Genomic DNA, 23,868 nt, shown 5'->3' on the forward strand with positions numbered 1-23,868 from the left:
TGAGAATGTCACAGTTGCTTTATTTGTAATAGCCAAAAACGGGAAAAACCCCAATCTCCAAAAACTGTGCTACAATCTGTAATGGAATACTGCTCAGCAATAAAAACGAAGAAATACTGATACATTCAACAGTATGGATGGATTAGATATGATTAGATATGCCAAATGCAAAAAGCCAGCCACAAAGAAGGCCATACTCTGTGAGGAGGTCATTTGTATGAAGTTTTAAAACAGGTAAAATTACTCAGTGATGATCAGTGGATGCTTGGTGAGGGAAAGGGGATTGAATGAAAGGGAGCAAAGGGAATGTTCTAGGGTGAAGGAAATAGTCTATATTTTGATAAGGTTGTGGGTGACATGGCTGAATGTATTTGTTAAAATTCATTGATGATTCACCAAAGATCTGTTCACTTCACCATATATGTGTAAATCATACCTCGATTTCAAAATGCTTATAATAAAATTTGTTAATGTTAGTAATGTAATTGAGGTAAATGGAAGCAAGATGTAAATAGACATTTCCTACAGCACTGTAAAGGCAAAAACTTGAAACAACTAAAATCCATCAATATGGGGCTAGTTAAGTAAATAAGAATACAATGGAATTCTCAATTTCTGGGGCTTCTTTATCTTTTTTAGAATATAACCTCATACTACTGTCTATCTTTTAAAACATTGATCTATCTTGTTTTGACAGTAGGTTCTCTGAAGGTGGGGACCACCCCAAGTGTTAATAGTCTGAAAATCAACTATTCTGCCCTGTTATTCCTAAAGACATATGAATCATTTCTTTTTAAGCTTTGGGGCTCCCTTTGGACCCTATCCCGCTCTCTTTCAATCTCTTAAATATCATTTGTATGGGCTGAATCCCCAGAGAGAGTGGGTAAGCTACATAAACAGCTTGTTCAGAATGGATTAATAACTGGTGACATGAAACACTTCAAGAGCACCCAACTAGGCCAGAGGAAGAAGAGCAGAAAGAGTTCAAAACCACTGTTATCTGGCACCTCCACATTTTGTTTAAGAGAGTAAACATACCCAACAGCCACAGGTTAATGATGTAAGATCGATTGTTATCTATCCACAAGCCAACATTTTGTGACTTGTATGATTTCAGAAAAGAGAGATCAATGTGGCCAGAGGAGGCATTAAGGGCTTGGGGGTAGAGGGAAGAATTAATGGGGCTGTGGGGGGTAGCTCACTTTTGTGGCAGGAACTTTACATCAGTTTCTCCTTTAAGTTCCACAACGTTTCTGTGAGGAGGAACCTTCCACTTTAGAGATCTATAGCTGAGAGTCAAGGGTCTAAGTAACATGTCTATAAAAATCACCAAAGCTGGATTGATACCCAGGACTTCTGCCTCCATGCCTGCCCTGTTGCCATTATGCCACTTCAGGGCTCAGATTTGGAATGGGTCAGGAGACTGGGGGTACTACAGGAGCTGGATCTGCGCTAAAACAGTGGAGAAGCTCCCTCCCTCCACACCAAGCCCGCTAACGCACCCAGCCACCCTTCCTCTCCCTCTCCCCACAATGACTAGAGGAACAGCGGAGGAAGGAGGAAGAGACTGCTTTTGCCCTTCTTGGGTCCTCCCTCTCCTGGGGTCTCTGCCTTTCCACCATTTACCTTTCCCCATCCCAGCCCGTTCACTTCACAAAGGAGTGCCTATTGTTTGACAAGAACCATGTTTGCCTCTGGGGATAGGAAAATGAGTAAGGCAGCCTATGCTCTCAGGGAGTTTGCTGTCCAGGTGGGGACAAAGCCACAGGAGTAGATTGTAATGATCTCCTTCCGTGATAAAAAGTGTCATTCCTATCATTGGAGGGAGGACAAGGGTAATATTCAGGGAAAGGGAGCTGGATAGAGCTAACAGATGGGGTATGGCAGGTTCCAGAATTCTTCACTAGAATTCAGGTCTGGACACCTGTTAAGTAATGCATTTCTGACTAAATTCCTTTCAGTCTTCCTGGGAGATGAACAAATTCATTCCAAAACAAGGAAGACAGACAGGGTGAAGAAAACAGCCCCCAAGGACATAGGCCCAGGACATTTGGGTTCTACTGGTGACCGTTGTCCTCCTACGTGTTTCCTGCATCCAGCCTTCTTCTGAACTTCCCATAACCCTTGACAGTATTTTGTGGTGTTCGCCAGGGATACCAAAGCCACAGCCAGCCTCAGAGCCAGACTATTGAGGAGCGAAGGACACTGACCCTGGCTGAATTAATTAGGGGAGCTGAAATCTCCCTGAGGTGGAGATCAGCTTGGCACTTCAGCCTCATTAAAAGGTTTAATTACAAATCCAAATGGCCTGAAAATCTACGAAAGGTCACTCAGCTGATTAGCCATAACATCTACATCTGACAGATACAGAGAAAAGGGCCTTCTTGAGAATGGAAACGGTGGAGACTGGAAACTGCTTCCACCATTTGTGAACAGAATCTGACAATATAAATGAGAATACCTACCACCAGGCCCAGCAATCCACTATGGGAAGTATTTCCTATAGAGAAAAGGACTTGCGGCTAAGAATATTAAGGCTTTTTATAGTAGCTTTATTTGTAGTATTGAACTGGAAAAAACCCAAATGTTCATCAAGAGTGAAGGCTGGATAAATTGTGACATATTTGTACTATGGACTACTATGCAGGTATTAAAAAGATGTTTAACCTTTGTGTTTGGAGGGAGGAATGACTATAAATTGCACAGTATTATGAATAGTATTATATGTGTGAGAATAAAAAATAAACTTCTCAAACATGTGGATATCTGCTTGTATGGTCTTCAGAAAAACATGAGGAGGGGTGAACGACCAATTGTTAATGTAGTTAACTCCTGAAAGTAGAAACAGAGTGCACTTGTGAACTTTTCTTTAAAGTTTTGGATCGTTTGCCTATTAACAAGAAGCGTGTATTGCTTCTCCTATTTGAATTTTATACTGTATACATCAAGCTTTTTGGTGACAGTTGCACAACAATGTGAGCTACTTAGGTGTACTTAGCGTACTCTTAAAAGTGGCTAAAATGTTTAAACTTTATGTGTCTTTTACCACAATTTAAATTTACCCAAACAAAAAAACTTCTGGTGCAACTTCAAAGGATCGCATGACTGAGAATGTAAATAAGGTTCTTACGCAGACGCTAGGAAATCAGACATGAAAGCGGATTTTAAAATATAATATTTAATTGGTGAGGAGGGATCCGAACATAAAGACACGTTTAATCCCACAGCGATCGAGGAGGAACAATTTAAATTCAGAATTCCAAAATCAGGGTGGACCAAAAAACCCTCCTGTGGGCGTGGGACAGAATCCCGTCTCTGACTAGATTTAGTCCAATGACAGTCAAGGGAAAGGGAAAGGCCCGCCTCCCAAGCAGCTATGGCCCAATGGGAGCCTCTGGGGTCATTGGGCCCGGCTTGGGCAGGTCCAGACGGCGCGGGAGGAGGGCTGGGCCTGTGCTGGGAGCAGCTGCAGACCTGGGACTAGGACCGGGTTGCGCTTCGTGCCCGAGCTCGTCGGCCGGGTGTGTGTTGTTCTGCTACTGCGCTTGTCCGGAAGCCAGGCTAGTGAGTGCGGGTGGGGATGCCGAGTGAACCCACCTTCCAGGCCTGCTGTCCGACCCCCAACCCCAGGACCCTCAGCCCGGCAGCAAGAAGTTTACTTTGCAGAGAATCCGAGGCCCGGGTGTCCCACACTCCCACCGCTGGTGCCTGATGTTGGTGCCACGTGGACGCTGAGATGTGGGGAGGATCAGTTGTGTAGACCCCTTCCCTTCTCCCCAACCTCAGTCTCCCCCTTTGTGACCACTTCCTGGAGCCCAGTCAGGGAGGACCAATGAGATGGAGGCTGCCAAGTCTGAGAGAAGATAAGGCGTAGCAGGCGTGGGGGGTAGTTTCCTGAGACAAGCTGCCTCTCATAATGATTACCGAAGATCCTCTCTCCCACACATGAAACTTAAAGGTAACCCCTACACTTGTGCGATGGTATGGCAGGAGATCAACGGAAAAAAATGAATTTTATATCGAGTTGAGTTTTGCAGCCCTCTCACTTAACTGATTAACTACTTCCTACTTGGCAAAGATGAATAAGATTTTATCTCAGAAAGGTGTCAGTCTGGTGAAAAAAACTATTGAGCAGATTAGTGCAGTGAAATATACAGGAATATCTCATTACACTTCACTTTATCGTACTTCACAGATACTGCATTTTTACAATTTGAAGTTTGTGGCAACCCTGAGTTGAGCAAGTCTATTCATGCTATTTTTCTAACAGCATTGCCCACTTTGTGTCTGTGTCACATTTCATAATTCTCATATTTCAAACTTTTTCATTATTATCGTATTGTATATTACATATTATTTGTTGTGGTGATCATTGATTACTGCTTGCTGAAATTCAGATGATGGTTAGCATTTTTTAGCCATAAAGTGTTTTTTAATTAAGGTTGGTACTTTTTTTTTTTTAGACATGCTGTTTCACACTAAGTAGACTTAGTATAGTGTAGCCACAACTTATACGCACTGGGAAACCAAAAATGCATTTGACTTGCATTATTGCAAAATTCAGTTTATTGTGGTGGTCTGGAACCAGACATCTCCACGGTATGCCTGTAGATGCTATCACCGCAGAATGTGTAGGGTCTTGGAGCAACCCAAAGGAGGGAGTTCTATCTCTGCAGGTGCAGAAGGGCTTAAGAGGAGATGGCTGACATTCAAGGTTGGAAGATGAGCAGCGGCAGGAAGGGCACTCCAGGTAACCACAGCCAGAGAGGGATTCTGGGGACCATAGGTATATCTGAAAATCTGACGGGATGGGATGGCACAGGCTGAATCAGAGCACATGGATTGTTAGAGTGCTCATCTCTGCCATTGCTTTCTGGGTACTTAGTAATATTAAACTATTAAATCTCAGCCATATCCCTTAGGTCTCAATTTCCTGGGCTAATGATGTGAGAGGGGGTCTTAGAAGTTATGTAATTTCCCTCGATTCACACTCTGGTATGTTTGTGAGGGGTATACATCCAGGTCTTTCTGGTTCTAAATCCTAGGCAAGTCCGTTGCCCGCTGAAGGCAGGCCGAGACTTTAGCTGGTTTGGAAAGCAGTGGGGAAGGTCTTGTGGCAGGGTCTCGGGCAATGACTGGACTTGTGTAAGAGCTGTGTAGTGGGAAGGGCTCACGAATGAAGTCCTGAGGTGTATGGGTTTCTCCAGGCAATTATTGTAAAAGGAGCAGGGGGAATGGCTTGAGGAAGTGACAAGAAACCTGACAGTCACTACTTAGGCACTGGAGCCAGTCAGGGAGGCTGAGGAGGGAAGTCAGCCCCCAAGCAGGAGAGTGACAAGAGGAAGAGAAATCCAGGGTCACAGACTGCTGAGAGACCAGTCAGATAAAGGCTGACAAAAGTTGATGGATTTGGCAATTAGGAAGTGGCCAGTGACCCCAGCCAGTTTTGGCCTCACACTGAGGGCGAGGCAAGCATGATTTGATGAGACATATATTTACTAAGTGAATTTTAAAAAAAGTTTTAGAGTAGAAACTCATATTTTGTTTAAAACAGTGGGTTACCATATTCAAGAAAAGTAATCTGTAGGAACACTCATCAAGCTGACAACAGTGGTTATCTTGGGAGGAAGGGTGCTGGAGGGCCTATCACTTTTTTCATCATGTTATTCTCAGATAGTTGATGTTACTTCTTTGTCAGAAAAAAAAATCAAGTAAAACATTTTGTTAATTAAAGCTCAGTGAGGGTTAAGGAAGTAGAAAAGGACAATTTATTTGAGGAGCTTGTTTGGGAAGAGGAGTCAGTCTAAAGGGAGAGATCTTTGAAAAGAGCCAATGATAACAGCAGATATGTTTGATTTAAAATATGTTTAAGCATACTTACTAGATGCTTTTTGCCGGGAGGGAGGAAGGATTACCTCTAATCTTCTAAAAAAAGGCATCATTTCCTCGTTCATATATGAGGAAAGTAAGGCTCAGAGACTAAAGACCTTGTCCAAGGCAGTACATCTCATAAGAATTATTAGTGAGTTGCTGGTTAAAAATAGATTCTGGGTACTTAGTAATATTAAACTATGAATATTACTTGAGTCAGGCTGAGAGGAAAGGCCTGGGAAACAAAGCCAGGGGGATTCTTCTTAGGCTCTGGTAGGCTGAGGGAGCGCTTCCCTGTCCTTCCCACCCCTCTGGGGAGCTGGCAAACTCAGGAGAGGGTTTTGTGCTGCGTAAGAGGGAATAACCAAGGGGGCTCACAGGGACGCCAAGGAGTTCATCTGGCCCTGTGAGGGACGTGCCTCCATAGATGAGCACAGGGAGTGCATGTGTGTATGTTGTGGATTAGCCCACCAACCTGGTAAGGGTCAGAGGTCATCTCTGAAATGCAGAGATGCAGGGGCATAGTAGGTGATTTGAGGCGAGGGTAAGGGTTTAATGTGGCTGTGGCCTGAAGCAGAAGGGAGACTTCCCTTGAGAGTGAACAGTCTCAGGAAGACACTGGCACCTGGAACATCAACAGGAGAACAGCGATGCTCAAACATTCCTGTTCCAAGAGGGTCAAATGAAGGCAGGGAGTGGTGGGAGATGAGGATGAAGAAGCCAGCCTTTGAGGGGCCGTGTTTAGCCTCCTAAGAAGCTTGGAAGTCACCCTGAGGACAAAAGGAAACTCTTGCAGGAGCAGCAGAGTGGAATGTAGTGAAATATGTTGCCATATTTATCACTCAGATTATAAGGAGGACAGATTTTACATGGTTAAGACTGGAGGGAGGGAGACCAATCAGAAAGACTGGCTATACCAAGCAAGCCAGCAAGCCGTGCTATGAATTGATTTGGTGGAGAGAGAGAGGAAATGTCCAGATTGGGGAAATAGAAAGTAAAAAATGGGCAGGGCTTGATAATTGTTTAAAACTGTGAGGTGTTGAGGGAGGCAGCAATCTAGGATAAGCACCATGTAAAGCACATGTGCTGATTGTTTGGGAATATCCAGTTCTGCTATAAGACAATGGGTGGAATAAGAAAATAAATGGGATGGGTGGGATTTATAAAAAGTGTTATACATAGATAAATCAGCTAGTGATCTGTGAGACATGTTAGACATCACTAAGTAAGTAGAACATTTTTGTGAGACTGGAGATAGAAAGGGAGGGAAGAACCAAGCAGGGACTAAATACTTAATGTCACCCTAAATATTTGAGACATCTGAGCCACTCAGTATGCAGGAGGCCTCAGTTTGACAGGGCAGGTGCACGTTGCATAACTCAAAATTCAAACTGTGATCCTCCCACCCAACTTGTGCCTAGTCCTAAATGTGTTAACCTACCCCATTGCTCTCCCCTTGTTCCTCGCTATGTGTTTCACATCCGTTTAATAATCCATGTGATTCAAGCGTCTTCATTTGGTCTTGGAGTCTTTTTGCTCTGTGACCATGATACTGTACCAGAAGGCCACTGTGGCATAGGTAATTTCCTACATCACAACCCAGTTCTACTTGAGTAAGTGGGTAGATTGGATGGTGATGCTACCTACAAGGAATATAGAACGAAAGATGGGTTGTTCTACCAGCTACCAGGTGGGGTCTAATAGGACCTGCTCAGTTTGGATGTCTTGAGTTTGAGACAACCTTGGACATTAGGTCAAGACAGCCAACAGGTAGTTGGATGTAGTGATATGGAGCCCAGGGATTTACATATTGGGAGTCATTACTATTTTATTTTAAATGAGTCTGGATGAGATCCTGCAGGGAAACAAGAGTTTCTCTTCCCAGTTCACTCCCATTCCCCTTACTCACTCTTTTGGAGTCCCAAAAATAGTCACACAGTCTCACCTTCTCACAGGAACCTAGTGGGACCTTTTCCCAGTTTGATGCCTCGTAGAAGCCGTTCCACCATTTATTCCCTCAGCAACCTGTTTTCTGCTCTATGACATCATTGCTCTTTTCCTGCCCAGTCCTGGGCAAGCCCCTTATAAATTCTTAGGCTACTGGGGTGGCCAGCCTTTCTTAAGGTGTTGCAAAGAGGGCAGGTAGGCAGAGCCCAGGGCACCCTTCTCCCAGGCTAGGGACTCAGGGGCTTGGGAAAAGTTGATTCTCAGACTGAAGGCCAGAGCCCAGTGCCTTGTCGTCATTCTAGGGAGCATGATGGGGCAGAAAAACAGAGCCAAGGTGACTAGGGTGCAGGTGGGGACAATTCAGTGCTGTCCTGCAGATACCGAGCTGTGCCTTCATTATTGTTCAATTAATATTTATTAAGTGCCTGGTGCTCTAGATATAGGACCCTTCACTGAGATCCTGATGTTATCTCCTCCTCTGTCTGGAGGATTTTATCCCTGATTCTAAACCCTATTACATACCCAGCAGTGCCAGAAAGACTGGGTATTGGTATTGGAAAGGGTAGGCCATAAGTATAAGACTCCCACCCTTCCCCCAGTCAGGGAATAGGGCTAGAGAATCTCCATTGTCCCTAGGCTCTTTCGCCTTCTTTTCAGGTGAAAAAAAATCATACCCAACCTTTCAAATCCAGGGTTTTGGAAATAACTGGCCTTTTTCTGACATAGTCACCTCCCCACCCTCACTAGTAGTTATAGACCCAGAGACCTACCTGGTTATGGTCCCAAGTGAAGTATATTTCTAACCTACATAATTTTTTTTTTCCATCAAGCAAACATCTGAGGGTCCATTAAGTGCTATTTGTACTATTACGAATAATAAACATGACAATAGCAGTTGCTACTGGTTCTTGAATTCTTATTGGCATATTTTACAAGAACACTGGCATGCATTATCTCACTGGATCTTTACTTGTGAGGTAAGGACTATTATCACCAATTCCCAGATGAGGAAAGTGAGGCTAGAGAGGCTCAGTTAGGTCTGCATGGGTCACTACCTTCAGGAAGGGCCAGTGTGGGGGATGCAGTGTGTTCAGAATGCATCTTGGAGAAGGGCGGACGGTTTATCAGTAGAAGGGAATTCCAGTGGTGGGAGTAAAGATGGGAGAGGCCACTGGCTCTCGTGTAACTTTGGAGTTCTGGGGCTTTGGCATTTCAGAAGTACACCCTCCAGACAGTGGTAGGCTGTGTGAGTTGCTGGGGAACCAGAGCAGTGCAGGACACTGATGGCACAAACTATGCTGGCCAGGGCTTCCTTCTCAGCCCACTTCAGTCTTACCTGCAGCAAAGGCAAGCCAGCAAAAAGAAGAACTGCAGATGGGGAGATGCCTTCTCTCACACATATTTGGTCAACCCTTTTCTACTTGGTGTTCAAGTTCTGACCTGGGCTTAGCACCCAGGGCACTCAGGGTGGGGTGTGACCAACAGTCACCATAGAGTATTGTGTGAATGGTGCCTTGCTGGCAGCCCTGTCCTAGGGTGGAGGATGCACGGCACTTCGGCAAGACCAGTGGCAGCAAGCCTCCCAGGTCTAGGAGGTCTTTTAGTCTCCTTTGACCCAGTTCCTCCCTGTCCCACTAGCCCCCCCAGTGCATATGACTCTCTGAAAAGCCCCTGGAAGGGAGCTCATCCCAATATGTGGGGCCCTTGGCTTCTATCTTCCAGTAGTCCAGCCAACCTAATTAAGGGACAGTCTGGCCCTGAACCTTCAGTCCCTGAGACTTCAAGCCACCTGTTACCAGGGGAATGGGATTGCTTAGACCAGCAGCCCCCTGAGCTGCCCTTTGACATGAGCAGAGGCTCTTCTGTCTGATGGAGCACCAAACAATCTGGGTCTCTGACCTCAGATGAATGGCCAGGGTGGCCCAGGGAAAGGTGTGGGGAGGCAGAGCCCCACTGGTCTGTCAGAGGCCTACATGTCCTCTCCTTTTGGAGCCTCCTCATTCTAAGCACCCCCAGTCTGGATCTTCTGAGAGTTCCTGGCTTCTGCAGTGGTCACTGCAAAGCTTCAAGCACTTTCCTCTGGAAGAAGGGGAAGAAGGGCAGGACAGCAGATATGCTCAGAATTTGAGAGCTGGGGGTGACCTTAAGGATCACCTGGCATGAGGCTGGGACCCTGAGGCCCCAGAGCAGTGATTTAAAGAAAGCAACCAAAGGAATAAGAACAGGCTAGGGGTTTTGTTCCCTTTCTAGGCTTTGGCCTCAGTTGTTTCCTTCTCAACATAACACATGTAATCACACACACCATCTCTATTTTCCATAAGAAGTTTTACCTCCTGAAGTGCATTTCTTGTAACCTCCCAAGCACTGAAAACCAAATCAAAACTAGCCTCTTAAACTCCTTATGCGTAATTGGTCAGACTTGAGGGGAAAACATGTTGGCTTTCTCAGAAAGGCTGCTGGGAGCTGGGAGGTGGGGTGTGGGAAGGCCTGGGCCAGCACCTCACTGACGCTCTCCTCTCCCACTGCTCCAGCCCCAATTTCTCTTCATGGGTTATGTAGAGAGAAATTTATATTCCCATGACAGTAAATGATGAGGATAGATAGAAGGGTGTTTGGGAGTGGGGCAATTTGGTGTCCTAGCTGGAAGGAAATTTAGAGTTCATTTAGTCCAGTTCCTTCTTGTTAGGTGGGGAAACCGAGGCACAGGAAGGAAAGCTACTGTTAGCTAGGGAGCCAGAGCCGGGGCCTAGATCCCTGCTCCACAGACACTTGGTTTATTCCTGACCACCTCTCCTGGCCTCCCTACTCCTCATCCTCTCCACACAGACTACAGAGAGCCAAGCCCTCTATTTGAGGTAAAAATGTCCCAGGTGGGAAAGAAGACTTCAGTCTGCAGAGCTCGTGGAAGAGATCAGAGGGTCAATTGTTGAAGAGGGAGGGTTGGTTTACAGTGAGCCCTAGAATATGTGCAAATTGAGTTTGAGGGGGATAATCTCCCACAATGGGCAAAGCCTGAGCCCTTCTCTCCTCAACCTGCCGTTCTTTCCCTTTCTTCTGCCTTCAGATGGACAGAACCAAAAAGTCAAAATAAGTGGTTTGCTACCCTGGCAAAGAGGGAGTCTCCCTTGGTCCCCATCTGAGCTCATTCAGCTGGTTTTCCCAAAAACAGCACCCCCATATCCCAGCAAGGTGACAGCTAGGCTGACAGCAGCAAGGCCACCATCATACCTCTTTGCAGCCATGCTGGCCGCCACACCTGGGGTTGTGGTGGACCTCAGCTGCCTTCCCTGGGTCTCCTGGCAGTGCTCAGCAACCAGGCACTTGCATTGGTCTCTGTGAAGGGCCTCAACATTGCACTGTAATAAAGGTGGATCTGGAGAGTTTGTGAGCCCAGTCCTAAACTAATTTTCAGGACTTCAGGTTTTCTGGGGACTCTCTAAGACTTGGGAGGTTGAGAAGCCGGGGTTGACAGTTCAATTCTGCTTCCAGGCTCCTGTAGGCCAACAGCCTTGTGCTGGCCAGTGGCCTCGCAGAAATGAAGCCACCTACACTTCAGGCTTAACGGGAGGGTGGGGAGAGGGAAGGGAGCGTGTTCCAACCTGGGGTCAACCTTGAGCACCCCAGGAGGGGCCAGGTAGAACTCCAAACTTAACTTGTCATTGAACTTCTGGGTCAGACTCAGGCAAGCACAGGAATGACCTGGCTCGGATGTCTGGCCACAAGCCACCCAAGGACCCAGGCATCTGCCCCTCTGGTTCTCTCTCTGGAATGGGCCTCTTGCCCTAGCCAGAAACATACCACCCAGAACAACTGCAAACATCGATAAAACAAGAGGGTGCTATTGAGTGGGGAAATTGGGGAGGGAGTTTGAGGAATTACTGGGAAGACAGAAGGCTCTCTGGACTAGCACACTAGCACAAGGAGAGAGGTTTCTGAGAGCCAAGAGGGTGGCAAGCTGAGGAGCACTGGTTGTGGTGCGGATTTCAGCCAAGTCCTAGCCCTGTCCCTCCCCCTCCTCTGGGAGGCTGTCTTCATGGCAGACAGCAGATAGATGCATGACAAAGGTGCCGTGATGGCTCTGTCCTGGGGGTTGGGGAGATGGCTGAGGAGGGGCCCCCTCCTGTTCCAATGCAAGTCTCTCCACCCCCACTCGGCCCCTTAATCTATCTGCCTTTCGGGCAGTTAGTGGCTTAGAGGTGAATGCAGTTCCAGCCCCATGGCACTGGAGTTCTTCCAACAGACTTCTGGCAAGTATTGAAATGCCTGTATATAGTTAGTTGTCCAAAAAGTACATACAGGTGGGTGCATGATCAGGGCTGTATGATGCAGATTCAGAGGGGGGAAAAAATAAAAAAACAGGCTCAAGATTCATGGATACCACCCAGGTAAAGGCAGCTGGTCAGTCAGGAGGGCTCCCACCGGGACACCAGCCCCTCAGAAGGCAGACATCGAGCTACTGACCACAGCAAATAACCCCAGACGGAGCTGAGATGAAGAGGTGCCTTAAGTCAGCGAGGTCAGTGTCCCCAGGCTCAGGATGTGGGCCTTCCAAGCTGTAGGGAACTCTGGGCCAGAACCAGGTTCACCGCAGGGCCTCCATTTAGGGCAAACTTTGGGAGCAGACAGACAAACACCATCCCTCACAGACAGTCAGCACTATTCTCTTGCAAACAGAATCAAAGCCTGGGCCAGCAGTGTGAGCTCTTGTACGGGGAAGAGCTTAGGGCAGGCTTTGTGCACCCGCTCCCAGATCGCTCTCCACCACCTCTGCATCTCCCCCCCCCCACAGTGCTTCCCTTGGGCTGGGGGAGGGGTGGGTGGCGAGGATGGACGCCTGAGTCCTCCAGAGGAAGGGGAGCAGGATACCTGGGTCCCAGTGGGGGGCCCTGTCTGAGGCTCAGTTTTTGAGGGGACTGAGGGGAGTTGCTGGTGCTCTTTTAGCCACTCTGAGGGGCATTCTGTGTGGGGGGATTCTGTGTGAGGGGATTGGGGCTGGGGGGCTGGGGGGGGCAGGAAGCTGTCCCCAGGGGAGCCATCCAGGCCCATTCAAGGGCTGAGCACTTGTTTAGGGTTAGAGCTGCCCCCTCTGGGGACCGGGATTGTCCAGACAAGGCCATTGTCCTGCCCCCTTCCCCCAGTCCCTCCCAAACCTCTTTGAACCTGAAGTCAGATATTTTTTTCTCCCTGCTCCCTTCTAGGCTTTCCCCACCCAGGGCCTAGGGCTGGAGGCCTGGGCAGGGGAGGTGGGGGAGGGAGAACTGGCAGCCATCATGCCAGATATTCGGATCCCTGAAGGTGGAGGTCAGGGAACCTGATGTGCGGGTCCCACAGTGGGGGGCCCACGAGCGGGTGTACGATCCCTCTGTCTGGACAAAGTTAGGTGAACATGGGCCCAGTGGGTCCAGAGCCTGGCCCTTTGAAGGGGAAATAGTGGTCAATCCCTGGGCCTGATAGGTGACGGGCCTCTGGAACAGAAGACTTGGGGTGTATTGGAGTGGAGGCCTTGTTTGGCAGTCAGGCCCCGGAGATGGGGAGAACTCCGCAGGCTGAGCAGATGGGTAACGGGCATCCATGGGCTTTGAGGTAACCATCTGGCCAGCAATCTGGATAGGAATGCCTAGGTTTCTGGACTGGGGGTGGCTGTTAAGAAATCGAGGGGGAGCCATTGGGGTACTTGGCACATACACGTTCAATAAATGGAGGAGCCCGGGGGTGTCTGGGCCCCAGAGAGGAGGTGGTATTAGGATCTTTGGAGAGGAGTGGAGCATAAAGTGAAACACTTGGAGGAAGTGTCCAAAGGACCCCAGACAGCTTTGAGGTGTGCAGAGTCCAAGAGAGGGCAGGGCAGCCAATTGGGAGTCGGAAATGACGTTCTATGTGGGGAACTTGCGCCTAGGGTCTTGGGGTCTGGGGCCTGGAGAGGGGCTGAGTTGAAGCTCCCTGCTTCTCCGGGCTGCAGACACCACTGCCACCATCAGGCAAACACCTTTCGCCTCAGTTTCTCCCACCCCCACCGCCCTCTCCTCCACCCATCCAGGGGGCGGGGCCAGAGGTCAAGGCTAGTGGGTGGGATTGGGGAGGGTGAGAGGTGTTGAGCAGTCCCTTGGAGAGCCCTCATTTCACCAGGCCCCCGGCTTGGGGCGCCTTCTTTCCCCATGGCGGGACACCTGGCTTCCGACTTTGCCTTCTCGCCCCCACCGGGAGGTGGAGGTGAAGGGCCTGGAGGGCCAGAGCCAGGCTGGGTTGACCCTCGGACCTGGCTGAGCTTCCAAGGCCCTCCTGGCGGGTCAGGAATTGGGCCAGGGGTTGGGCCAGGCGCTGAGGTGTGGGGGATCCCCCCATGCCCCCCACCGTATGAGTTCTTTGGAGGGATGGCATACTGTGGACCTCAGATTGGAGTGGGGCTGGCGCCCCAAGGCGGCCTGGAGACCTCTCAGCCGGAGACAGAGGTGGGAGCCAGGGCGGAGAGCAACTCCGAAGGGGCCTCCCCTGAGCCCTGCGCTGTCCCCGCTGGTGCCGTGAAGCTGGAGAAGGAGAAACTGGAGCAAAATTCGGAGGAGGCGAGTGAGCGACAACAGGGCTGGAGGAGGTGGCCGGGCTGGAAGGGGTGGTAACGGGAGAGGAAGGTGGGTGCCTGCAGTTGCCTAGGCCTGGAACCCAAGAGGCGTCCCAGGCAGAGAGGGGTACGTGGCCACTGCAGCTAGTCCTGAGAACAGGGCCAGGTGGGAGCTAGAAGCCAGAGTTCAGGAGGAATGGCAGGTGAGGGCAGGGACAACCCTGGGGAGTCCGGGTTGGCCTTGCTTCCCGCCCTGGTCCTTGTCAGTAGGTCCTTTCCACTTCTAGGCCTGACCAGAGTTTGGTCACTTTCATGACCAGCCCAGTACCAGACCCAGCTTGGAGTTTGAGCCTCTCCTCCCACCCTGACCCCTTCTTGAAAATTTGATCCTTACCAGACCGAGGATCTTGAGCTTAGGGTTAAGTGTGGCCTGAGGGTGAAATCAGTGCTTATCCTAAGAGTTATTGTTCCTGAAGGTCTAGGGTGTGACTGGTTTCTGATAGAAGCTCCTGTTTGGGCTGTGTGTGTGGATGTGCGGAATTGAGTTTACCTCCCGTCAAGTTTAGGGCTTGTCTTCCTTTGACCTCTGCCTTGGCCAGTGAGTCACCATTATGCGAAGTGCGCCCCTGGTTCCCCTGGCACCCCTTGTAGATAGTTGGAGTACCTACCGATTTCAGTCTTAGTTCTGTAAATTGTGAACAAGGGGGAAAATGGATGGAAGAAGTCCTCTCTAGGCCATTCCACGGTTTTGCTGAGGGATTGAAGGCTCCTGCATGCAGCCCTGCTGGGGACCATTAAGGATGTATCTTCCAGTCCTCCGAAGAGACAAGTGTCAGTAATTAGAGATCAAGCACTAAGCCTTTAGACCTCACAGAAGGTGTGAGTAGTTTCAGCAGACCGAGTAGCTCTAGATTCTTTGCAGGAGGTGACTGCTGAGCCTTGAATAATAATGGCTGCCAATTGTGGTCCATTTTCCAAGTGCCTGGCTATGTGCTCAGTTTTGACATCATTATCTCATTAACCATCACAGAATCTCCCAGGGAGGTATTATTAGCCCAATTTCATAGATCTTAAATGCTAAGTGATGAAGCTAGGGTTTGAACTGGGGTTTGCCTTACTTCAAATCTCCAAAGTAGAATTTGGAAAAGCGGTAATGGGGACAGCTGAGGACGTTTATGGGTTTGAAACATCATCTGCCGAGCAGAAGTTGGGATTGGAAGTTAGCCTATCTGAATTTGATGTGACTGATCATTCTTGAAATACTTCCCTCAAGGCTTCCAGAACTTCCCAAAGGTCTGGCTGCTTTTCTGGTCCTGGAGGTCAGTTCCTCAGTCTCTGCTCTATCTTCCCTTCCTTCCTCTCATCCACCCTCAAGGCTCAAATACCTTGAGGACCTGACTACCACATTTTCTGTCTCCTGCTGGGATGCCTCCCTGAACTGCTCCACCCCACCTGTCACACAGAAGCTCAAAGCCCAAACATCCTCATTCCTTTCACATCCCACATCCAGTTGTTTGGAAACACCGCTATCTTTACACCGAAAGACATCCTGAATCAGTCGCTTACTACCACCCTGGTCTCAGGTGCCATCACCTCTGCCAGGATTATCGCAGATGTCTCCCTAGTTGTATACCTCACTTCCTCTTTAGTCAGTTGTCAACACAGCAAGTGGAGTGAACATTTTAAAATGTGGAAGTCCAATCGTTCCCCTCCCTCTGCCTCACCCCTCTAACCATACCAGCTCCTGTCTTCCCTTTCTTTAGGCTGTTCATCTTGCTCCAGCCTGGCTGGCCTTGCTGCCCCAGCGCCCCCCACCCCACCCCAAGGTTTTGCACTTGTGTCTTTCCCTTTGCTCAGATACCACCATCTCTCTGTTACAATGGTCACCTTCCCTGTAATCTACCCTGCTGTACTTTTTTTCAGAGTCCTATATGTTAGCTTCAAACATACTAACATGTTAGTTTCAAACATAATAACAGGAGAGTTATTGTCCACATTAGAATGGAACTCTATGAGGTTAGGGCTTTTTGTCTGCTTTGTGTGGCCTCTGGTCTATAGGTGGGGAATAAATTTGTTGAATTAATCAATGAGGATGCTTTTATATTGCAAAAAATACAGTAAAAATAAGGAATAATCAGAATTTTTCAGTGAATGCCAACTATGTACAAAGTACTTTATTCGTACCTCTTTTGGCACCTATTTTTGCAGTGAGTTTAATTTGTGTTATGCATGCAGGGCCGTAGTTTGTAGGACCCTGGGAGCAAACTGGGAGGAGTATATTGAGATGAGAATCAGAAAGACATGGTGCTCTTTATTTCTCTAGTCTCAAAACTTCCTCAAACTGGGGGTGATACTTGAGTCAAAAAGCTTTTTGTGAATATGAAAGGAGTTATGGTCATGACCAGACAGGTGTCCTCATTGGGGCTGGACTTGCCTTCCATCCGTGCCTGCATGGTCCTCTGCATCTACTGGTTGTGCTGCTTTCTGGAGTGAAGGACATTTGTAGATAGGTTATTTCTTTTCTTTTTTTATTTTATTTTGGTATCATTAATCTACAATTACATGAAAGACATTATGTTTACTAGGCTCCCCCCTTCACCAAGTCCCCCCCACATACCCCTTCACAGTCACTGTCCATCAGCGTATAGGTTATTTCTAGATGTTACGTTAGGCAGCCTGGACTTCCACAGACCATTCCCTGGTGCCACAGTCAGGTTGGGTGGGTTGGGGGAGGTAGGGTAGGAAGGGTGGTTGAAAGCTGGTGTGTTGGTGTTCTTATATGTCCTCTGCCTTTTAAAATGCAGTCCCAGGACATCAAGGCTCTGCAGAAAGACCTCGAGCAATTTGCGAAGCTCTTGAAGCAGAAGAGGATCACCCTGGGATATACCCAGGCCGATGTGGGGCTCACCCTGGGGGTTCTCTTTGGTGGGTCCCCCTCAGCATGTCTGACCCACGGAACCCAGGGACCACACCTCCCCTGGAAGGAACATTCCTGAACTCTTGGGCCTTTCCTCCCAAACAAGGGAGTGAGGGGAGGGTGTTACAAGGGCAACCTCTCCCCTCATCTTTAGAGGTAGAGCAGGAGGGGGGAAAATATGTGGGCCTTGACTTCCCTTTGGGAAGAAGTGGGACCTTGGTATGGGATCTTGGGAGGGCAGGAAGAGACGGTGAGGCCCTGAGTCTTGGGGTCACCAGGGTACTGCCTGCTGCCTCACCTTGCTTCTCTTTCAACTGGCCTTCCCAGGAAAGGTGTTCAGCCAAACAACCATCTGCCGCTTTGAGGCTCTGCAGCTCAGTTTCAAGAACATGTGTAAGCTGCGGCCCCTGCTGCAGAAGTGGGTGGAGGAAGCTGACAACAATGAAAATCTACAGGAGGTGAGGGTGCAAGGGGTGCACAGGGACCTGCTGAGGCTCCCAGCACTCCGTGGGGGTGTAGTTCTTAGTGGGATGGAGTGTAATTCTTCAGTTCTGCTGGGAGATGGTCCGGAGCCTCTGGTCCAAACCACCCTTCCAAGGTTCTTCTTTTTCATACCATCCAGTTGATACCTACTTAGTAATTTGCTTGAGCCACCAACCCCATGGTGCTGTTGCTCATCAGGTCGAAAACTTGTCCTCCCAGCTCTTCCCTTGTCATCTGTTCTCCACCCTCCCAGATATGCAAAGCAGAGACCCTTGTGCAGGCCCGAAAGAGAAAGCGAACGAGTATTGAGAACCGAGTGAGAGGCAACTTGGAGAACATGTTCCTGCAGTGCCCAAAACCTACGCTGCAGCAGATCAGCCACATTGCCCAGCAGCTCGGGCTTGAGAAGGATGTAAGTGCCCTGTCCCTGTGCCCCATCGCCTCCTTCCCCCGCCACCTCCTTTCCCCAGGTTTGACTCCTGCCCTCCAACCACTTTCACTTGTTGGCTTTGGGCCCAATGGCTAAGCAGAGCCAGACCCACCTCTAAGAGCTTAATGATCAAACATCACTCTCCCTGTGTCCTCCACTCTTAGGTGGTCCGAGTGTGGTTCTGCAATCGTCGCCAGAAGGGCAAACGATCTAGCAATGACTACTCTCAACGAGAGGATTTTGAGGCTGCTGGGGCTCCTTTCTCAGGGGGACCTGTATCCTTTCCTCTGGCACCAGGGCCCCATTTTGGTACCCCAGGTTATGGAGGCCCTCACTTCACTACACTGTACTCCTCGGTCCCTTTCCCTGAGGGTGAAGCCTTTCCCTCTGTGTCTGTCACCACTCTGGGTTCTCCCATGCATTCAAACTGAGGTGCTGGCCCTTCCCAGGAATGGGGGGCAGAGAAAGGGGGAGAGCTAGGGAAAGAGAGGCCTGGGATTTTCACCAGAGCTTTGGGAGTAAGTTCTTTATTCACTAGGAAAGAATTGGGAACACAAAGGGTGTGGGGGCAGGGAGTTTGGGGGAACTGGTTGGAGGGAAGGTGAAGTTTAATGATGCTCTTGATTTTAATCCCCACATCACTCATCACTTTGTTCTTAAATAAAGAAGCCTGGGACACGGTAGGTGGGTACTTTTGTCTTTGGTTTATCCCCTTTGGTGACTGGAGGGCGTGGGGATGGGGATGCCCAATAGTGCATATTAACAGGGTCATTAATGCAAATGACCCTGAGACCAAGGGGCCATGTGGACTGCTTACAGGGATACATGCTGTTGGGGAGACTTGGTGTTGGAACCTGAGTTAATTTGTAGAGGGGCCCTTAGAGGTGTGAGCTGTCACTTGAGGCCTAGGGCAGTTTAAGTTGAGTGCTTTACTTCTGCCCACACATGCAATTATGTAGGCCCATTCCCTGGTAGGAGCTGGCTTTTGCTTTCCTCATTCAAAGTTCTCAGTGGATTTATATTGAGAAATTAAGGTTTAGATGCTTGTTTCTGTGTACCGTTCCCAGCCAGAAACTCCACCTTGCGCATTCTTGATACCAGGGTCCCTTTGATTTCCACATAGGGTTTTTGCCTACCCTGGCCAGGAGTGATTCACCAAAGACCCTCACTTTAAGTCTAGGCTCTGCCACGATGTGGTTGGGGCCCTGCTGTGGAACGGTTCCTTGATGTGGAAAAAATCCATTGGTGAATCTAAGTAGGAATAGAAGGGAATGGACATGGAGGTTTGCAATATAAGATCAAGATAAGACTTTACTCTAGAAACGCTGCTTTGACAGGATCTTGATGTGGTGGAAGCCTCATAGAACAAAGTGTACTGTACATGGGTTTGGCTGATCCACACTAGACCTGGTCAGCACCTGCTCTAGCTGGGGTACAGGTTTTCTGTTTTCTCTGGTAGTCTGGTAAAGTTTGTAAAAATTCTATCATCCTCATGAACTGGACCAGACTCCTCTTACCTTACTTTAATAGCAGTGGAATGCTTTTCCTTTAAAATAGATACCATAATCACCTTTTTTCCCATCTCCTACCTCAGCTCATTTCATGTATTTGTACCTTTTCAATGATTGGGTTCCTACTTTTCTGGGCCTTGTCTGTCTCTTTCCCTAAGAATCTGAGTTAGTTTTTCAGGCCTTATCAAGTCCATTCTCCCAAGATTTAGAAAGCAAGGAGTATCAGACCCACAAAATGAGTAAATAGCTAGGAGTGAATGGAGCTGCTCACTCTTTTATTTGGAAATGGAAGCAAAGCTCTAAAAGGCTAGGTTATGATCATCATGGTCAGTGGCAGGACTACCCACAATGGAGGAAGTTTTGGGGCTCTCTCCTAGGTTTTCCCAGAATGCCTTAGATGATGCCATCCAAGAATATTAAGAATTCAGTTGTTCAAGTCTGGGGCTTACATCTTCCCAGGCATGGCCTCTGCAGTTGATGGCTGCTGATCATCACAGGCATTGTAGTGCCCTTGGCAACAAGGACCTACAGCTTGTAACTGAATTTCCAATTCCAACTTCCTGGAGGCAGCAATATCTTTGGCAGGAAACCGACTCTTCTGTTACCTTGGCCATGGGGGTCTGCCTCAGGCCTTGAATGGATATCCATAGCACAGACCCTTCCCGTGTTGTAGGCATTCCCTCCTGGGGAGGCAAGGGAAGAAGGGAGTATTTCTTAGGGCCCACTGGCACCCCACTGTGTCTACTCATGGCCTGGAGGTGCCAGCTGTGTCCTTCAGTGCCCTGGTGGTGGGCCCTAGGTATGGATGCCTACATGACACCCTGGGCACCGGAAGTCGGCCTCCCTGGCAGCCTGGATGCTGCAGCCAACACAGACCACATGGAACCAGACGTCACAACCATCACACTGAACCCAGGCCACTGTTTCTTCTTGGGGCAGGCAGCAACAAGGGGCTGCACAGGGCTCCCCATTCCCAACTGCAGGGGGAGTCCTGGGGGTGCTCACTGGGTGCTTCCGAGGACGCCCACGTCGATTTCTGAAGAAAGTGACATAAAAACCAGGGTCACTGGAAACATGTAGAAGCTTAGAACTCTTATCCTGGATTATCAGAAGGGAACCAAGATAGACTTGCCTGGTTAGTAGAGCTAACCCAGGCCCTGCCATTACATCTCCAGCCTCTCCTGTTACACCTCCCATCCCTAGCCCTTGAGCAGAAGGCTACCTCCTAGCCTGGGCTCTAAAAAGGAAACAGAAGGCAGTGAAATACTGAGACAAAGATCTCTCAACTTACCCGCTGTGTGTCAGTGGGGTTTTCTCTACATGGAGTTTTTTCCTGGGCTCTATAAGGACTGGTTGGGCCCCCTCAGGAGTGTCTTTCTCATCGTCCAGTTCTGCTAACACTCGGTGAGCAGATTTCCTCCGATTTCTTGGGGGTGGCGCAGGAGTGATCCCCACCTCTCCAGGGGCAGTGGGAACAGGCATGCTCTGTGACAACCCTCTACTTAGGGAGAAGGTGAGGGGCTGGGGCTGGAGTTTGCTGAGGCTGCCAATGGAGTTGAGGATCAGTGTGGCTTTTGGGGCAGGGGAGAGGGTGCTGAGGGGGCGCTGTGGGGCCCCCTGGGGTGGCAGCACGGGTCGGAAACCAGGCCCTGGGCCTTCTCTAGACCGCGGGATGGTAATGGCAGCAAAATCTTGAGGTTTGACTCGGACTTGCTGAAACATGAAGTAGAACTCGGAGGGACTGGTTCCTGGGGGTCCTTCAGGGCCAAATGTAAGAAGGTCACCATCACTCAACTCCAACCTGTGACCCCTTGGAAGTCGGACATTATTGATCAAAGTTCCTGTTGATGTTGGGGCACCAGACAGATAGAGAACAACAAAGACAAATGGCCAGAGTGAGGAGTGGACAAATGAGCCCTGTTAGCTTTTCTGGGGAACATGAGGCAGAACCATCACACTTGTCATCATATTCTCCCATTCAAAGTCCCTCAGCCGGTGACATCAGATATTAAGCTCTTTGTGAGCTGGTAATAAGTTTATTCTGCTCTCCCACAGGGCACATGGAGGGAACCGCTTTTCTCACTCTACTGAGGTCTTATTCTCAGACAAGCTCACTCTTACCAGGTTCCAACTCAAAAACTAGCCACCAGCACTGCTCAGATGCTCTGGGTTCAAATTATGGTTCCCTCACTTAACCAGCTGTGTTGTCTTGGATTAAGTTAACTAACCTCTTTGTGCCTTGCTTTCCTTGTCTGTAAAATGGGGATGATAGTGCACTTAAAACGGTGCATAACAGCATTAAATGAATGTTGGCTGCTATTAGTTACCTAATCCCCTCAACACTTTCCAAACAGACCTTATAAAGCCTTACATTTTACCGTGAGACCCAGAGAGGTTTCACCAGAGGCCAAACGCATGAACCTGCTGAGGCTGACTAACTGCCTCCAACTCTGAATGTTTTACTCCCTGGTCATTAAAACAATTCAATCATTAACTGCCTTCAAACAGGAGCAAGGTGCCTCAGCAAATCTGGGAGCCATGTCAATGGTCCCAGAACAACCCCACCAAGATACTGCCCCCAATGATTCCCGTGGATCTCTCCCAACTCCTGTTTGGCAATAGGGACCATGAAATGTCAGCCCTGCAGCTTCTAGTGGGAAGATGGAAGTCTGGGTACAACCGTCCATCCTATCTGATAATGTGGGAGGCAGGCACCATCCCTGTAGAACCCCTTAATGATTCCCGCCAGGAACTGCAACTCTCCCAGGCAGAAGGATGCCCTGCTCACTGCTCACCTTGGCTGCTATGGTCCTCCAGGCTGACCCTCCAGTTATCACCCTGGTGCTCAGCGTGCAGCTCTGCATGGACTCCAGAGATGAGGCCAGTCTCCCGCTGGGGCCGCAGAACCACATCACACAGGTCAGCCCTGCGGCCCAAGCGATAAGTGCAGCCAGCCCTGCTTGGTGGATGGAAAGTGTAGAGGTCGCCGCCTCTGCCACCCCCTATTCGCAGTAGCTGGAAGCAGGGCAGCATGGGCGGGGCCCTCTCTGCACACCTCATCCACTTCAGGAGTCCATCACCTTTCCCACTTCTGAGCTATGCACGGTGGCCCGAGTGCACCTGTCTGATGCAAATCTGAGCCGTGCTTTGTGCAATTTCAACTTTGAGCACACTCCCTTAGTGCAAATTCAGAGTGCAAGGAGCCTAGGCACATGACGCAAACAAAAGTGTCAAGCAGCTTTGCAACAAAAATTCAGGGACAGTTCCAGAGCAGTGCCAAAACGAACGCGTCCCACGGCACCCTCGTTGAACTGGATCCTTAGGCCGCAAAGTATTCCGGGAGACTTCAACCTGTGCAAGGCAATAATACAGTAGGCAGCTTCTGGGGAAATGAAAACTAGGTGTGTGCATAGGGAGTCCTGCCGTGCAAAACTTGTCACCTCGGCGTAATCTGGAGAAAAGCAGCTTCTTCCTGTCAGACCTGCTTATCCAAATAGAGTAACCCTCCTGCTCGTCCAAGCCTCGCTCTTAACTAGTTAGCTCAAACGTCCGTGGGAAGTGTATCCACTGTCACCTCCCATCCCCGCCCCGTAAAGGCAGTGTAAATGGATCCCTACGTTCTCCAACAAAGCGGATCTAAACCCCTGCTTCACAGCTTCTCCGGTGGGATAAAAACAGGAACGCGCACCCCGAGATCTTGCAAGGCAAACACGGACTTTTTCTCCCCTCCCCAGGTCCTTTTCGGGTCTACCGTGCTGTGCAGTCTCCGGGCGGTCTCCTCTCCCGGCAGTGTCAGCCTTCGCGGAGGCCCCCGTACCCGTTTGGACTCCGGCCGCGTCTGGCTCACTCGCTGCTGTTGACAGCGAGTAAGCAAGAGCCGGGGAGGGGTGCGACCTCCGCGCGCGGGCATTGCCGGCCCCGCCTTCGGGATTCCCGGTCCGAACTTCGCGCCGAGCGAGCCCGCCCCCCGTGCCGTTCCTGATTGGCCAACCCCTTTGTCTTCCTCCATTGCATTGGGCGGCGCTCTGGGAGGGTCTCTGATCTCCCGCCTCCCGCTTTTTCTGATTAGTTCACAAGTTTTCCCGGGTTCCAGAAGTTGGGAGGAGCCGCCAGGGCGCGGAGATGCCCCGGACGTCTTAATTGGGCCCGGCTT

The 23,868-nt window shown here is 49.4% G+C and overlaps 2 protein-coding genes across 5 annotated transcripts; one reads left to right on the top strand and one right to left on the bottom strand.

Annotated features, from left to right (window-relative positions):
* The first annotated feature begins 3,377 nt into the window (after positions 1-3,377).
* POU5F1 (POU class 5 homeobox 1) lies at positions 3,378-19,847 on the top strand. Of its 3 annotated transcripts, none has more exons than XM_057493667.1 (5): positions 3,378-3,564; positions 17,179-17,299; positions 17,619-17,749; positions 18,028-18,186; positions 18,369-19,847. In XM_057493667.1, the coding sequence occupies exons 1-5, from the start codon at positions 3,385-3,387 to the stop codon at positions 18,633-18,635; spliced, it is 858 nt and encodes a 285-aa protein (XP_057349650.1). In that variant the 5' UTR covers positions 3,378-3,384; the 3' UTR covers positions 18,636-19,847. The 3 variants fall into 3 exon arrangements, with proteins under 3 accessions (XP_057349650.1, XP_057349651.1, XP_036731460.1); XM_057493668.1 differs by lacking the exon at positions 3,378-3,564 and adding an exon at positions 3,895-3,958; XM_036875565.2 differs by lacking the exon at positions 3,378-3,564 and adding an exon at positions 13,974-14,378.
* A 124-nt stretch (positions 19,848-19,971) lies between these two features.
* Positions 19,972-23,624, bottom strand: TCF19 (transcription factor 19). 2 transcript variants are annotated; one of them, XM_036875522.2, is made up of 4 exons: positions 23,467-23,624; positions 22,511-23,066; positions 21,007-21,556; positions 19,972-20,751 (listed from the first exon to the last, which is right to left on the bottom strand). In XM_036875522.2, exons 2-4 carry the CDS (start codon positions 22,773-22,775, stop codon positions 20,511-20,513), a joined length of 1,056 nt encoding a protein of 351 aa, XP_036731417.1. In that variant the 5' UTR covers positions 22,776-23,066; positions 23,467-23,624; the 3' UTR covers positions 19,972-20,510. The 2 variants fall into 2 exon arrangements, with proteins under 2 accessions (XP_036731417.1, XP_036731418.1); XM_036875523.2 differs by lacking the exon at positions 23,467-23,624 and having other exon boundaries at positions 22,511-23,458.
* Positions 23,625-23,868: the final 244 nt, after the last annotated feature.

Source organism: Manis pentadactyla, chromosome 16 (assembly GCF_030020395.1).
Source record: "Manis pentadactyla isolate mManPen7 chromosome 16, mManPen7.hap1, whole genome shotgun sequence".
Classification (NCBI taxonomy): Eukaryota; Metazoa; Chordata; class Mammalia; order Pholidota; family Manidae; genus Manis; species Manis pentadactyla.